The 17,569-nt window shown below is 41.0% G+C and overlaps 1 protein-coding gene across 1 annotated transcript in view; it reads left to right on the forward strand.

Moving 5' to 3' along the window:
* LOC140491253 (integrin alpha-E-like) overlaps positions 1 to 17,569 on the forward strand; it is a 344,341-nt gene that overhangs the window by 191,554 nt on the left and 135,218 nt on the right. The window contains exons 21-23 of the mRNA XM_072589219.1: positions 10,325 to 10,482; positions 13,214 to 13,342; positions 16,003 to 16,076. Of these exons, the coding sequence (XP_072445320.1) occupies positions 10,325 to 10,482; positions 13,214 to 13,342; positions 16,003 to 16,076 (361 nt within the window). The remainder of the gene's footprint in view (positions 1 to 10,324; positions 10,483 to 13,213; positions 13,343 to 16,002; positions 16,077 to 17,569) is intronic.

Genomic DNA, 17,569 nt, shown 5'->3' on the forward strand with positions numbered 1-17,569 from the left:
GTGCATAAAGGATCTCACAAGCAGAGCCCTTCTCAACACTAGCCAAGCCATGTCTTGGTGCTTGTTGGAAAGTTCTGGCAATGAGGCATTCTGCCAAATGACTTTGACAGTCTGCTCAGGAAACCGCTCGGTAGGATCCACCCTCTCCTTTTCCCGAAGGGTCTCAAGGACACTACGTGCTGACCACTTCCTGATGGACTTGTGGTTAAAGGTGTTTTTCTTCATAAACTTCTCCACAAAGGACAGGTGATACGGAATGGTCCAACTACTCTGAGCACTCCGCGGCAGCGGGGCCAGGCCCATCCTTCGCAACACCAGGGACAGGTAGAACCTCAGTATGTAGTGACACTTGGTGTTTGCGTACCAGATTCAGATAATTGATATTCAGATAACCAAGGTTCCTCTGTATTGGATGCTCTACCTTCATCTTATCACCAGTGGGTGTTCTTCTTTAACCTGCTGATCAGTTATGGTGACTGAGCCAATGTCTCCCAGAATGCTCCTCAGACAAGTCTCTCTGCCATCCTCTATCGGATGCTACTAAACATAGCTTTCCATTCACAAGGGCAGCCATCAATCATTGCCTTTGGTTTCCTGATCTTAAGCCAACTTTGGATCCAATTGAACACATTAGCCTGTATCCCATGAACTTCTACTTTTTTGATCAGTCTTCCATTGTGAAATGCCTTACTAAAATCCATGTCGACAACATCCACTGTACTACCTTCATGAATCCTCCTTGTCACTTACTCAAATAATTCAGTCAAATTTGTAAGGTATGACCTTCCATTAACAAAGCAATGCTGACTATCCCTGATTAATCCATGCATTTCTATCTGATTATCTGAGTTTATCTGGTCTCTCAGAATTGACTCTAACAATTTGCCCACCAGCAAATAAGACTAACTAGCCTAAAATTGTTTCGCATTTTTTTTGTACCCTAATCTAATCTTAAACAACAGAACAACATTTGCATTCCTCCAATCATCCAGCTCCTCACCTGTGTCTAGTGAAGATTGGAAAATAATCCTCTCTCATTATGATTATTTTGTGCAATATTTCACACTGCTCTTCTTGGCTTATTATATCCACATCATCCCTTTTCTTTGAGAATATAGAGATCAAAAATTCATTTAAAATTCTTCCCATATCCTCTGCTTCTTCACATAAGTTCCCTTCTTTATCTCTGGTAGGTCCCACATTTTCATTACCAATCCTTTTGCTCTTTATATATTGGTGAAACATCTTCCTTCATCTTGCTTGCTAATATTTTTGTGTGCACTCTCATTTTTCTTTATTTCTTTTTTAACTTGATCCCTATACTTTCAGTACTTCCCTTGGCTATCAGCAATATTTTATGTGACTACCATAAGCTTTCTTTTTCTGTTTAATCTTCCCTGTAGTTTTCTAGTCAACCATGGGGGTTTCAATTTGACAGTAGCATTCTTAATTTTGGAGGGAACATGTCTGCTTTGTGTCCTAAGAATCCCACTTGTTAGTGCCTCTCCCGGTTTACCACCAATTTATCCATTAGCATCCTGTCCAGTCCACCTCAGCCAAAACACTTCTCATTTTTTAAAACTTGCCTTTCCCCAATTTAAAACTTTTACTCCTGATACAGAACATAGAATGTAGAACAGTACAGCACTGTACAGGCCCTTCGGTCCTCAATGTTGTGCCAACCTTTTATCCCACCCTAAGATCAGACTAACCTACATACCCTACATTGTACTAACTTTCATGTTCCTATCCAAGAGTAGCTTAAAAGTCCCTAATATAGCTGACTCTATTACCACTGCTGGTAGTGCATTCCACCACTCTCTGACTAAAGAATCTACCTCTGACATCTCTCCTAACCTTCCTCCAATTACCTTAAAATTATGCCCCCTCGTGATGGACATTTCTGCCATGGGAAAAGGTTTCTGTCTATCTACCCTATCTATGTCTTACAACATCTTGTACACCTCTATAAAATCACCTTCATCCTTCTTTGCTCCAATGAGAAAAGACCTAGCTCCCTTAACCTTTCTTTATAAGACATGTCCTCCAGTCTAGGCAGCAGCCTGGTAAATCTCCTCTGCACCCTCTCTATATCTTCCACATCTTTTCTATAATGAGGCGACCAGAACTGAACACAATATTCCAAGTGTGGTTTAACCAACACTCTCTAGAGCTGCAGTTTAACCTTGCAGCTCTTAAACTCGATCCCCCTACTCATGAAAGCCAACACACTGTATGCCGCATTAACAATCTATCAACCTGGGTGGCAACATGGCTCCCAAGCTCCTTCTGTACCTCCACACTGCCAAGAATCCTGCCTTTAACCCTATATTCTCCATTCAAATTCAACCTTCCAAAGTGAATGACTTCACATTTTTCCAGGTTGAACTTCATCTTCCACTTATCAGCCCAGTTTTTCATCCTGTCAATTTTCAACAGCCTTCCACACTATTCACAACTCTACCAACCTTTATGTCATTGGCAAACATACTAACCCACTCTTCCACTACCTCATCCAAGTCATTTATAAAAATCACAAAGAGCAGAGGTCCCAGAACCAATCCCTGCAAAACACCACTGGTCACCATGTCCAGGCTGAATACATTCCATCTACCACCTCCCAATGTCTTCTATGGGCCAACCAATTGTGTATCCAGACAGAAACTTATCAAACGGCTTGCTAAGATCAATATACACTACATCCACAGCTCTACCTTTGTCAATGTATTTTGTCACATCCTCAAAGATTTCAGTAAGGTTTGTGAGGCATGACCTGCCTCTCACAAAGCCATTTAATCAAGCTGTGGTTTTCCAAGTAATCATAAATCCTGTCTCTCAGAATCCTCTCCAATAATTTGCCCATCACTGATTTAAGACTGACTGGTCTGTAATTGCCGGGATTATATGTATATCCTTTGTTGAACAAGGGAATAACATTTGCCACCCTCCAATCATCTGGTACTACTCCAGTAGACAGCGATGATGGAAAGACCATTGCCAAAGACACAGCAATCTCTTCCCTCAATTCCTGTGGTAATCTTGGGTATATCCCATCCGGCCCAGGGGATTTATTTATCCTTATGTTTTTTAAACTTTTCAACGTATCCTCCTTCCTAACATTAATCTGTTCTAGCATATCAGTCTGTTTCACGCTGTCCTCAGAAATGTCAAGGTCCCTCTCAGTAGTGAATACTGAAACAAAGTATTCATTAAGGACCTTACCTGCTTCCTCCAACTCCAGGCACAAGTTCCCTCCACTATCCCTAATTGACCTTCCCCTTACTCCGGCCATCCTCATGTTCCTCACATACGTGTAGAACACCTTGGGGTTTTCCTTAGTCATACCCGCTAAAAGTTTCTTCATGCTCCCTTCTTGCTCTCCTAAGTCCATTCTTCAGTTCCTTCCTGGTCACCTTGTAACCCTCTAAAGCCCTATCGATCCTTGTGTTCGCAACCTTAAGTCAGCTTCCTTCTTCCTCTTGACTAAATGTTCAACATCCCTTGTCATCCAAGGTTCTTTCAACCTACCATCCCTTCCTTGCCTCAGTGGGACAAACCTGTCCAGCGTAACCAGCAGGTGAATCCGAAACAACCTCCACATTTCTGTTGTGCATTTCCCTGGTAACATGTGTTCCCAGTTTAGAACATAGAACATAGAACAATACAGCGCAGAACAGGCCCTTTGGCCCTCAATGTTGTGCCGACCTGTGAATTATTCTCAGCTCGTCCCCCTACACTCTCCCAAAATCATCCATGTGCTTATCCAAGGATTGTTTAAATCTCCCTAATGTGGCTGAGTTGACTACATTAGCAGGTAGAGCATTCCACACCCTTACCACACTCTGCGTAATGCCTCTGCTGTCTGTCTTAAATCTATATCACCCCTCAATTTGTAGTTATGCCCCCTCGTACAAGCTGATGCCATTATCCTAGGAAAAAGACTTTCACTGTCTACCCTATCTAATCCTCTGATCATCTTGTATGTCTCTATCAAATCCCCTCTTAGCCTTCTTCTTTCCAATGAGAACAGACTCAAGTCTCTCAGCCTTTCCTCATAAGACATTCCCTCCAGACTGGGCAACATCCTGGTAAATCTCCTCTGCACCTTTTCCAATGCTTTCACATCCTTCCAAAATGTGACGACCAGAACTGTATACAATATTCCTAGTGCAGTAGCATTTATTTTTAGTTGCAGCATGATATTGCTGTTCTAGAACTCAATCCCTCTACCAATGAAACCTAACACACCGTATGCCTTCTTAACAGCACTATCCACCTGGGTGGCAACTTTCAGGGATCTATGCACATGGACTCCAAGATCCCTCTGCAAATCCACACTACCAAGAATCTTTCCATTGACCCAGTGCTTTGCCTTCCTGTTATTCTTCCCAAAATGCATCACCTCAGTTAGCTGCATTGAACTTCATTTGCCACCTCTCAGCCTAATTTTGCAGTTTATCTAAGTCCCCCTGCAACCTGTAACATTCTTCCAAACTGTCCACTACTCCACCGACCAAATTTACTAATCCATCCACTTGTGTCTGCGTCTCAGTAATTTATAAAAATGACAAACAGTAGCGATCCCAAAACAGATCCTTATGGCACGCCACTAGTAACTGGACTCCAGGCTGAATATTTTCCATCAACCATCACACGCTGCTTTCTTTCATAAAGCCAGTTTCTAATCCAAACTACTAAATCACTCTCAATTCCATGCCTCTGCATTTTCTCCAACAGCCTACCATGTGGAACTTTTTGAAAGGCTTTACTGAAGTACATGTATGCCACGTCAACTGCCCTACCCTCACCTACATGCTTGGTCACTTTCTCAAAATACTCAACTGAGGTTTGTGAGACACGACCTACCCTTGACGAAACCATGTTGACTTTCTGAAATCAAATTGTTGCTTGCTAGTTAGGTGCCCCTGTTCCTGCCTAAATAGCATTGTAATTCCCTCTCCCCCAATTAAGTACTTTCCTATACAGTCTGCTCCTATCTCTGCCTATTTCCATAATAATAATGAATCTAACTGATTTGTGGTCACTATCCCTGATATAGTTGCCAATTGTCACTTCACTTACTTGCCCATCTTCATTTCACAAAACTAAATCCAAAATTGCATCTCTCATTTTCGGGCTCATCACATGTTTTTTTAAAAAGTCCTGGATTCCGTGCATAAATCTTCACCAATGATGGCCCTTTATAATGTTTGAAACCCCAGTTGATATTGGGATAATTAAAGTCTCCTACAATTATTAGCCTATTATTCCTACAGGCCAAAATTTGTCTCCATGTTCTTCTATTTCCCTCTTAGTATTTGGGGATGTGTAGTATACTCTTAGCAATGTAACTGCCTTTTTTTTATTCCTAAGCTCAACTCATAAAGCTTCATTTGTTAACCTATTTAGTATATCATCCCTTCTCACAACTGTAATTAACTTTTTAACTAATATTCTATGTCCCCTTCCTTTTTTTGTCACCCACTCTATTCTGCATGGAAAATCTATATCCAGGTTCCTCCATTTGCCAAATTTCCATGATAGCAAAGATATTGTTCTGCCTTGTGTTTATCTGTACCCTCAGTTGTTTGTAATATACCTTGAAGTGTAACCAGCTCAGCCCTCTCAATTTCCTTTGCTGGAGACTTTTTAATCCTTGTTTCTTTTCTTTGGGCTTGCCGACGACATCACTATTGTCCTACTTCCCATTTCCTGATCTGAATCTAACCCATCTAAGCCTCCTGTTTAGTTTCCATCCCCCTGCTATTCTAGTTTAAAACCTCTCCAAAACAACTAACAAACATGAGGATGTTTGTACCAGGTCTGCCCAGATGTAACCTTGATTTAGAAGTGCTGGTATTGGACTGGCGTGGAGAAAGTTAAAATGTAACCTGTCAGGCTTGTACAGGTCTCACCTTCCCCAAAAATGTCCCCAATGTCTCAGCTATCTAAATCCCTCCCTGGTACACCATTTCTCCAACTATGCATTCATTTGATCTACAAATGTGTACTATGACCATTGGCAGTGCACCCTCTTGCTCCAGAATGTCCTGCAGCCCCTCAGTGACATTTTTGACCCTGATACCAGCCTGGATTCACATCTTTGACTGCAGAAGTCCCTGTCTGTACCTTTACTATTGACCCCCTATCAGTATAGCCCTGCTGCTTATTTTCCTCCCCTTCTCAGTACCAGAGCCACATATGGTGAAATGAACTTGGCTGCTGCTGCTATCCCTTTAAAAATCAATCACTTGTATAGATAGCTTACCAGGCAGATAAAAGTAACATTTTCGAACAAGTTTCAACAGATTTGGTAGGTTTGTTGTTGTCATTCTCTCAGTTATAGGCTTGAAACTGAATCATATTTAGCTGCCAGTTTTAAAAAAATTCAATATCATTTTCATAATCCAGAATATTCTAGCAACTATTTTCATGAATGCGACAGGCAAGAGGCACTTACAAAATCAGATGAGAAAAGGAGATCTTAGAAATCTTAGAGAAGGAAATTACATCAGAAACTATTTGAGGACATTAACTATTTGAAAGGAAATAATTGTTTGAAAGGAGCGGAGGACACTGTCTAAAAGGCACTGACCATTGAAAGGAATGGAAAATATTGATTGTTTGTTCTTATTGGAACCTTCATGCAACTGAGCTTAGACATCCTCTGCTTCAAGTAACCCTTCCAGGGTTTTAACCAAACACTCTGGTCAGGAATGTTTGAACTAAACTCCTTATACTGAAGTGACCTTTTTAATAACAGTCCTAAAACTACCTCACTTTCTGCAACTGTTCTACATATCCAGCTTCAGCTAAAGTTTCTGCATAGGGCAGCACAGTGGCTAGCACTGCTGCTTCATAGCTCCAGGGACCCAGGTTCAATTCCCACCTTGGGTGACTGTCTGTGTGGAGTTTGCAAATTCTCCCTGTGTATGCGTCGGTTTCCTTCGGGTTTCTTCCCACAATCCAAAGACGTGCAGGTCAGGTGAACTAGAGTGGTGCTGGAAAAGCACAACAGATCAGGCAGCATCTGAGGAGCAGGAAAATTGACATTTCGGAATTCCTGATGAAGGGCTCCTGCCCGTAACGTCGATTTTCCTGTCCGCGGATGCTGCCTGGCCTGCTTGTGCTTTTCCAGCATCACTCTAATCTAGACTCTGATCACCAGAGTTCTCACTTTCACCTAGGTCAGGTGAATTGGCCGTGCTAGATTGTCCATAGTATTAGGTGCATTAGTCAGAGGGAAATGGGTCTGGATGGGTTACTCTTCGAGGGTCTGTGTGGACTTGTTGAACTTATTTCCACACTGTAGGAAATCTAATCTAATCTTGCTCTAAACTGAAACTAAAATACTTTCCTTCCAAGCTACAAGTGTTAACTTCAGCCGAAATAAGGTTACAGAATCTCTTCTCTGAAAGCCAATGCACTACATTATTTTCTTTGTTTTGTCTATAAACTTCATAGGCTTGGTGGAACAGTCCCTATTCCACAGGCACCATCCTCCACCTTATCCTCTGCTTCATCAGTGACTGTATCAGTGCTGCCTTGTGCTACCACAAGGAGCTGGAACAGTTCATCCACTGCACCAGCACCTTCCACCCTGACCTCAAATTCACCAAGGGTGCCGATCTTGAAGGACTTCTCCTCTCTGTACAAAGATCTCAGTGAGACTCTACCTGCACCACCCAGGTTGTCTCCTCTGCCCTGAAGCCCTTCAGCCACTCTACAAACAGACCCCACCACCGGTGATGTATTTTCCTCCCCACTTCTATCTGTGTTCCGTAAGGACCATTCCCTCCGCGACTTTCTTGTCACTGCCCCATCACCAAATCCTTACCACCCACTGCCTGGTGGACGAATGCTTCATCTTCCGTCTTGGGACCCTCCAACCACATGGGATCAATGTGGATTTCATCAGTTTCCTCATTTCCCCTCCCCCCACCTTCTCCCAGATCCAACCTTCCAACTTGGCACCGCCCTCTTGACCTGTACTATCTGGCCATCCTCCTTCCCACATATCTGCTCCACCCTCCTCTCTGACCTATCACCTTCACCCCCACCTTCATCTACCTATCGCACTCTCAGCTACCTTACCCCCCAGTCCCACCCCATTCTCATTTATCTCTCAGCACCCTTGGCTCACAAGCCTCATTCTTGATGAAAGGCTTATGTCCGAAACATCGCCCTGCTCCTTGGATGCTGTCTGACCGGCTCTGCTTTGCCAGCACCATACTTTCAACTCTGATCTCCAGCACCTGCAGACCTCACTTTCTCCTCAAATTCACCTGGACCATCTGTGATACCTCCCTCCCATTCCTGGACCTCTTCATCTCCGTCTCCGATATCTACTTCAAATCCACTGACTCCCACAGCTACTTTGACTACAACAGTCCCACACCCCCTCCTGTAAAAACGCGATTCCTTATTCCAAATTCCTCTACCTCTGCCATGTCTGCTCCCAGGATGAGCGGTTCCACTCCAGGACATCCCAGATGTCCTCCTACTTCCAGGACTGTAATTTCTCCTCTCCGTTGTCAACAATGCTCTCAATCACATTTCCACCACTTCCCACACCTCTGCCCTCAAACCCAACTGCCCAACCGCAACAAGGATAAAATCCCCTGGTCCTCACATTCCATCCCACCAATCTCCAAATTCAGCATATCAGTCTCCACCATTTTCACCATCTACAGTCAGACTCCACCACCAAAAGTATATTTCCCTCCCTAAACCTATCTGCATTCCATCGGGACCATTCCTTCTGTGATTCCTTTGTTAAATCCACATTCCCCACCAACCTCCTCACCACACCAGGCACCTTTCCCTGCCATCATAAGTGGTTCAAAAACTTCACCCTCACCTCCATCCAAGACTCCACAAAATCATTCCAAATCCAGTAGAGATTTACTTGCGTATCCTCGAACCTCATTTACTGTAACTGTTGCTCTCGATGTAGTCTCCTCCACGTCGGAGAGACCAAGCGCAAACATGTGGAATGTTTCAGGGAACATCTCTGATCCGTCCATACCAACCAACCCCACCTTCCTGTAGCCATCCATTTCAACTTCCCCTTCCACTTCCCCCATTCCATGTGCATTCCAGGCCTCCTCCCACTGCCTAAACAAGGCCACCCACAAACTGGAGGTGGAATATCTCATCTTCCACCTCAGGAGCCTAAAACCACATGGCTTCAACATTGAGTTCATCAGTTTCGAAATCTCCCCTCCCCTACTCCATCCCACATCCAACCCTCCAACTTAGCTCCAACTTCATGACCTGACCTATCTGTCCATCTTCTTTCCCATGTCCCTGCTCCACACTTCCCACTGACCTATCACAATTATCATCTACCTTCACTCACCTATCGCCATCCCAACTACCTTTTCCCCCAGCCCCAACCCCTATTTATTTCTCAGCCCCCTTCTCCCTCTCTGTTCCTGATGAAGGGTTAAGCCTTCATCGACTCTCTTATTCCTCAGATGCTGCCTGACCAGCTATTCTTTTTCCATGTGCTACACTTTATTAACTCTGACTTCTCCAGTATCTGCAGTCCTCACTATCTCCTACTGTCTATAAACTCTCACAATGTAAACAATATCCCATTACTTTTCAGGAAGTGTTTCTATCATGTTTTAAAAGAAAATACCATGTCTACAAAAATACTCACAAGTTCATAATTAAACCTCTGAAGACACACAGAAAATCCATATACCATTAGTTCAAAATTCAAAAGTGCAAATACTAGTAGATATTATATATATATATATATATATCACACCCCTTCACACCTGCATCGCACATTCACAAAAATTATGTCCTTAGAGTTTCTGGCATTTTATCAACTGAAAAAGAGAGCTCTGGTTTTATGAGGCTGGCTATCTTATATCCATATTTGTTTGCTCCCTTGTTTGTTGTTTGGTATTTTAAATTCCAACTAAGCTCTGAGATAGCCCTGCCACTTTCAAATAAGAATTTATGTAACCTTGAAATAATCTAAGTAAGAAAGGAAAGTATCAAATAGGAATTGATGTGTGTTTATCCAGACAGGTTAAAGAAAACTTATCTAGAATTTTAGGCAAAGACAGACGCTCAGAAACATTTCCTTGGAGAGTTACTTTTATCCCATAGATCCAAGATGCCAGGGCTACAGTTATAGAAAAACACCACAGCGTTGTAACAGTGTCTTAATTGCAAATGAAGGTCAAAAGAAGTAGCAATGGAATCAAATCAAATGGACAGGAAACTGGAAAGAGTTAGATTTTCATTATTAATGTGCTTTTGTTGTTTTATTCCATGCACTTATTTTATTCTGTGCACTTTACAGATTTGAAAAATTCATATGTGAATTACACCATTAATCTGGATACAAAGCAGAAGACTAAAAGAGTGACATTTGCAATGAACGATGGAACTCCTGACTCTATATCTGATTATGTCAGAATCTCATTAGATGTCTGTAAAAACTATTCACTCATTGTGCAGGTATGATGGAAACTTTATCAAATCCCCTTTTAATCTACTCTTCTCCATGGAGAAAATTCCCAGCTTCTCCAGTGTATCAACATTACTAAAGTTCCTCATCCCTTAAACATTCTCATGAACCTTCTTTGCTCCCATTTCAATACCTTCACACCTTTTCTAAAGTGTGATGTCCAGAATTGGACACAGTACTCTAGCTGAGGCTGAACCAGCGTTTTATTTAGGTTTACCATAACTTCAATGCTTTTATACTTCCTGCACTTCAGTAACCTGTGTGATTCAGGACAGGTTTCTCTACCAGCCCTAATAACTTCAATGATTTGTGCACATATACCTGAGATCCTCTGATCCTACAACTCTTTAGAACAGTATCTTTTTTTTATGACTGAGTTCATTCTTCCTACTGTCATGGACAAGAGCAAGGTGAATTTAATTATCTTATGGTCCTCCTCATCTTGCTGTAATAAATGTGAATTTTAAAATATATGTCTTATTTTATTTCTTTTCCTTTTTTAAATAGGCAGTGGTATGTTTCTGCAAACTACCTGTTTATGAAATCTAATTCAAAAGTGACACACAGCAGATTCTATAGGGTTAAAACAAAGTAAGGTTTATTGATGCATTCAGAAACCTAGGGTGATGGCAGTCATGACACATTGGTAGATACAGCATCAGCAAAGAAGAAACAAAAGATGATCAGTGGTAAAGGAAAGAATTTACAATTCCAAATGACTTAAAATCAAATGAATCGGTGTCCTCTAAGTCAGTGTTTAGTGAGTTCTTGTAGTTGGCCAGACTACAAGAACTCACAAGACTACTTTGTAGCAGATTAGATACATATGGATGCAGTTCAAGGCACAAAAATATGATTCTTTTACACTGTTTACTTTTCAGATGAAATAGAGATCAAGGCTAGAGGGACAATGTCGCTATGTCTGTTTTTTGTTGTCTGTCTGATATAAAAAATAGTTTAAGAAAAAAATCAAAGTGGTCTAATTAAAGCAATTCCAAAAGTATAGATTTTTTTCACGTGACTGGATTTCCTGGATCAGCTTGTTCTGCTGATGAGATAATTTTGCTATTCCTCATCAAAAGCCACTGTGTGTTGTAGCAAATACTGTGAGGTCATTAGTACCATCTCAAGTATAATGCATTTCAATGGCTTTCTCCCAAATCCAACACAGCTGTGGATATGCATGGTCTAAAGTTCTTTTGTGTAGGTTTGACTAGTATGTCTACATAATTTAAAATTGTGAAATTCAGGGAGATTGATTCATGCCTTTGACTCTGGAAAGCATATTTGTAGTTAGTAAGCATATTAAGTTGAACAATTGTCTATTCTAAAAAAAACTTTTAGAAAGTATAATATTTTTTAAAATAACAATTCAGAATCTTTCATTATGTCTTCAGGATATGGCACTGCTGAAATGAATCACTGTTTGTATTTTATTTTAAATTAATACAAACAAAGCTGAGGGAAAGCACAGAGGTTAAACACATGGGCACGTATTTTTAATTTTGCTACATGATCTGCCCATTACAGGCTTAACTAGCCGAGGTGACTGCTATTTCATGTGACATTGTATCACTTCCAGTAACGTAGCTATTAGAAGTGGTGGCATAATGCTATATAGTCGGGAAGGAATTCGATTGCAGACACTGTGTAGTCTCATAGCATCAGGTCAAACAGCAAGTTCGAAATTTCCCCATAAATTACTTAGCAAACCACTCAATTCTCAGTCGTACAAAATTGCTACAAAATCAAAAAGGAATGATAACATAAATAAAACTAGCATAATTGATTTCCCCATTCTCCACCTTCAATACTCTCTCTCTCTATCACCAAAATTCAGTGGCAGCAGTGTGAACCTTCTACAAGAGGCCCTGCAACAGTTCATTAAACCTCTTTCGAAAGCAACTTACAAGCCCATAACATTTACCACCTAGGAGGACGAAGGCCACGGACACATTCGAACACCAAGCCACACAACTATTTTGATTGGGAGCTATACTACTTTTTCTTCAGTGCTGCTGGGTCTAAATCCTAGAAATCTCTACTTCCATCCCAAAGACTTTAACAGTTCAAGAAGGCAGCTCATCAGCACCTTTTAGAGGGCAGTTCTGGATGGATATTAAATGTTAGACTTTTCAGCCTCTGCTTATAATCCCACCAGGGGGGCTAATGGAATTTAAATTTTGAGGGTGGCACGGTGGCTCAGTGGTTAGCACTGCTGTCTCACAGCACCAGGTGCCCAGATTTAATTCCTTTCTCAGGTGACTGTGTCTGTGTGGAGTTTACATGTTCTCCCCGTGTCTGCATCAATTTCTTCCGGGTACTCTAGTCTCCTTCCAAAGTCCAAAGATATACAGTATACGTGAATTGGCCATACTTAGTTGCTCCATAGTGTCCAGGGATGTGCAGGCTGGGTGGGCTACCAATGGTAAATGCGGGGTTAAGAGGGAGGCTGTATCTGGGTGGGATTCTCTTCAGAGGATTAGTGCAGACTCGGTGGGCTAAATGGCCTCCTAATGCACAATAGAGATTTGATAATCTTTCTATGATCTGTGACATCTATTGAATTAAAAGAAAATTAAAGGGACCTGTGCAAATAAACTAAATGTGGTAATTTCAAAGGGAAATATTTTACATTGCATCATTTGACTTCTGCTATGAAATAGAATGTCCCTAAAATGGATTAATACTCGATTAACAAATACCTTTCTTTAATTTCAGCATTGCACAATGGATTGTGTCTCTGCAATTATTGTAGAAGTGAATTATACACTGAATAATACTGAAAAGAAGCTTGGACTACCCTTACCAATTCTTGATCATTTTTCCAACCTGTCATCATGTGTTGAGGTAATAATGACAAACTTGTAAACCTAATTAATTATAATGTTTAAAGTAAATCTCTGGATACATATTAAGGCAGAGATTATTACTTACAATTTTAGCAGATTGCTTTCTTTTATTCTTATAATTATAGACTGTCATAGATAAAGCAAGAAGTGAACTGAATTAGTTTTACTGTACTCTTATTTTCATAAGAGTTGGTTTTAAGTTCTTTTTATTTTGTTTTCACTTTTAAAAATAGTCATTGGTCTCTTTCCCCTAAACCAGAGAATGGTTCATGACACATCGATATACATACGTTCAAGGAAGAAAGGAAGAGTAAGGGAAGGAAAGAAGTTACTAATTATTTAAAATCAGAGGTACCAGCATTGATTCACACAATTTGAAGATTAGAATTATATAACTATGCTTCTAGGATATAATGTCACTGAAGGAATGGTGGTATAGCTCCAAATCAAAATAGTGTGTGGTTTGGAAAGAAACTTATATGTGAAGTTGTTCCCATGTGTCTGTGGCCTTTGTCCTCCTAGATGATGGAGGTTGTGGGTAGTAGACTGAGGAAAGATATCAAAACTGTATAATTACAGCTGATTTTAACAAATCAGCAGTTTCATTCCTATGAGAGATTCAGGCCTAGCTACTCGGCTCACAAGGTGCGTTTTAACATCTTAACCCAAATCTTATTGTGCTTCGTGACTGAAAGTCACATTTCATTGGTATGACTTAAATCGTAAGGTATTTCAGTGATTCCCCTTGTTCAGAACTGACTAAGGTAGACATCTAGTCCACTTGTCCTTTGTGTTGGCTGGGTTCAAATACTGATATACATGTGAAGTGTGACATTACAGAGAAATCCTGGTAGTTGTTGAAGATTTCTTGAAGCTGCCAACTTTATCATTCTGTGTTCATAGCAGAGATGGGCAAGAAGGAACCTGAGAGAGGCTTATAAAATCATGAGAGGCATGGACAGAGTGGATAGAAAGAGCTGTTCCCTTAGTTGAAGCTCCTCCACCCTTGAGCCCTGCCCCTCCAATCGCCACCAGGACAGAACCCCACTGGTCCTCACCTACCACCCCACCAACCTCCATATACATAGTATCATCCGTCGTCATTTCCGCCACCTCCAAACGGACCCCACCACCAGGGATATATTTCCCTCCCCTCCCCTATCAGTGTTCCGAAAAGACCACTCCCTCTGTGACTCCCTCATCAGGTCCACACCCCCCACTAACCCAACCTCCACTCCCGGCACTTTTCCGTACAACTGCAAGAAATGCAAAACTTGCGCCCACACCTCCCTATTTACTTCCCTCCAAGGCCCCAAGGGATCCTTCCATATCCACCACAAATTCACTTTGGAGTGATTGATACAACTGAATAGCTTACTAGGTCATTTCAGAGACCGGTTGAGAGTCAACCACATTGCTGTGACTCTGGAGTCACCTGTAGGTCAGACCAAGTGAAGATGATCAAATTGCCACAGTTGTGAGCCAGATGGGCTTTTCCCACAATCAACAATGGTTTCACGGTCATCAGGAGACTCTTAATTCCAGATGTTTTAAAAATTGAATTTAAATTCTTCATCTGCTATGGTGGAATTTGGACCCGGGTCCCCACAACATTAGCTGAGTTTCTGGATTAATATTTGAGAGTGTGGTGCTGGAAAAGCACAGCTGGTCAGGCAGCGTCCGAGGAGCAGGAGATTGACATTTCGAGCGTAAGTCAGCACCACACTCTTGACTCTGATCTCCAGCATCTACAGTCTCACTGTCTCCCTTCTGGATTAATAATACTAGTCCAGCAATAATACTACTGGGCCATCAACTCTCCCTAGATAATGCTACATATTTTTAATCCAACCTGTTTAGCTGTACTATGACACATGTATGGAGCAGGTGGAAGTTACTAAGGTAATTCTATGATTATATAAGGAACAGAGAATCGGCCATTCAGCCATTCTAAAATAATGAAATCAAAACTGCACTAAATACTTCAGATACAGTGTAACCAAGCTTTGATACAACTGAAGGAAGACCACACTACTCCTATTCTCAAATCTTCTGGTATTAAAGGCCGAATTCTATTAAAGCTAATCTTCGTGACTGATCAGCCAGAATATCCAAGTCCCTTTGTACGTCTACACTTACCAACTTCTTACCCTTTAAGAAGTACTTTATACAACTGTTCCTCCTACTAAAGTGGACAACCTCACATAATTCCGGATTATATTACATGGAATTATCTATTTACTAATCTTATTTGTATCCTATTGGAGTTGTTTTACACCTTCCTTACAAGTCACGTTTCTGCTTAGCTTTACATCTATAAATTCAGAAATATTATATTCATTCCCCATGTCCAAATCATTGATATATATTTTGAACAGCTTTGACCTGAGTACTGATCCTAGCAGTTCCCTACTATTCACAGCCTGCCAACATGAGAATGGTCCATTTATTCCTTCCTTTTGTTTTCTACGTGTTAACCAATCCTTAATCTATGCCATTACATTCCTTACTATCCTATGTGCTTATCCATGTATACTATGTCTATTGTCTCACCTTTATCAATTTGATTATTCGTATTCTCAAAAAAACTCCACAACTTGGAGAACACTGAATTCGGTGTGAGAAATGTTTACATCTAGACTTTGCTTTCTCTTTCAGCTCAAATTTCAGAAGGACTGTGGATCTGACAATATATGTAAAGCAAATCTAAAATTGGAATCCAAACTGCCAGAGTAAGTAGTTAGTTCTTTATATAATGGTGCTTGTGTGAATAAGCTGATAAGATCTATACTTGTTTAAATAGCAGGGGATCATTATTATGCATTAGGAACAGAATAGCTATAGGTTCATGGTGAAGGGTTCAAATTACAAGGGTAATAAATTAAAATTAGGGTATGGATTTTCAAAGCAGGTTTTAGAACCGGATAACTGGATGAATTAGACCATAAGACAAAGAAGCAAGATTAAGCCATTCAGCCCATCTGCCATTCAGTGACATCCTGGCTGATCTGATAATCCTCAACTCTACTTTTCCGGCAATTCCCTGCCCTCCTTGATTCCTTTACTGATTAAAAATCTGTGTTTCTTAGCCATCAAAATCTTAATGACTCAGTCTCGACGGCCCTCTGAGGAAAAGAATACCACAGGTTTACTGCCTCCTGAGAAAGGAAGTTCCTCCTCACTACTGTCTTAAAGGTTTGAACCCCTATTCTGAGATTGTAACCTCTGATCCTAGATTCTCCCACAAGGAGAAACAACCTTTCCAATTTTGACTAAAGTCCACTAAGGATTGTGTATGTTTTAATAAGTTTGTCTCTCACAAGCCCAATCGACTCAATGTCTCCAAAGAAGACAGTTCCTCTAAACCTGATATCAGCCTATTGAACCATCTCTGGACGGTCTTCAGTGCTATTAGAACATAAAAACTAAGAGCAGGAGTAGGCTGTCTGGCCCTTCAAGCCTGCTGTATGATTCAATAAGATCATGGCTGATCTTTACGTGGACTCAGATCTACTTACCCACACTCTCAACATATCCCTTAATTCCTTTGTTCTCCAAAAAATATCTACCTTAGCTTTAAAAATGTGTATTAAAGTAGTGTCAGCTACTTCACTGGGCAAGGAATTCCATAGATTAACAACCCTGTGTGTAAAGATGTTCCTTCTCAATTCAGTCCTAAATCTGCTCCCTCTAATTTTGAGGCTATGCCCTCTTGTCCTAGTTTCACCTGCCATTGGAAACATCCTCTCTACTTCTATCTTGTCTATTCCCTTCATAATTTTATATGTTTCTGTAAGATCCCTCCCATTCTTCTGAATTCCAAAGAATATAGTCCCAGTCTACTCAGTCTCTCCTCATAAGCCAACTCCCTCAACTCCAGAATCGACCTCCTCTGCACTCCCTCCAGTGCCAGTACATCCTTTGTCAAGTAAGGAGACCAAAACTGCATATAGTTCTCCCCCAGGTGTGGCTTCACCAGCACCCAGTACAGCCACACCATAACCTCCCTGCTTTTAAACTCAATCCTTTTAGCAATGAAGGACAATATTCCATTTGCCTTCCTAATTACCTGCTGCAACTGCAGACCAACCTTCTGTGATTCATGCACAAGGACACCCAGGTTCCTCTGCATAGCTGTATGCTGCAAGTATTACCATTCAAGTAATAATCCTTTTTACTGTTACTCCTCCCAAAATGAATGACTTCATATTTATTAACATTGTAT

This window comes from Chiloscyllium punctatum, chromosome 19 (genome assembly GCF_047496795.1).
Source record: "Chiloscyllium punctatum isolate Juve2018m chromosome 19, sChiPun1.3, whole genome shotgun sequence".
In the NCBI taxonomy this organism is placed as follows: Eukaryota; Metazoa; Chordata; class Chondrichthyes; order Orectolobiformes; family Hemiscylliidae; genus Chiloscyllium; species Chiloscyllium punctatum.